Genomic DNA, 228 nt, shown 5'->3' on the forward strand with positions numbered 1-228 from the left:
GTTTTTGTAGTGCATGACAGCCAGGTCTTATGGCAATCAAAATTCCTCTTGGGCTGATATTCACAAATGCTTGGCATGCACAAACACTCAAGAAGGTTCCACTAGTTTCAACAACTGCCTTTCCATGATGAGCTGAACTGCATGGGAGAAAAGAATATTTTAGAATCTATCAAAAATAAGTTGGGTCACAGAAAACTCTACATCATCATTTTTAGTCATCACATTTAC

The 228-nt window shown here is 37.7% G+C and overlaps 1 protein-coding gene across 1 annotated transcript in view; it reads right to left on the minus strand.

The window, feature by feature from the left end:
• LOC119594649 (ankyrin repeat family A protein 2-like) overlaps positions 1 to 228 on the minus strand; it is a gene marked incomplete in the record, with an annotated part of 8,059 nt that overhangs the window by 481 nt on the left and 7,350 nt on the right. The window contains 1 exon segment of the mRNA XM_037943698.1: positions 1 to 137. Coding sequence (XP_037799626.1) covers positions 88 to 137 — 50 coding nt within the window.

This window comes from Penaeus monodon, chromosome 34 (genome assembly GCF_015228065.2).
Source record: "Penaeus monodon isolate SGIC_2016 chromosome 34, NSTDA_Pmon_1, whole genome shotgun sequence".
Taxonomy (NCBI): Eukaryota; Metazoa; Arthropoda; class Malacostraca; order Decapoda; family Penaeidae; genus Penaeus; species Penaeus monodon.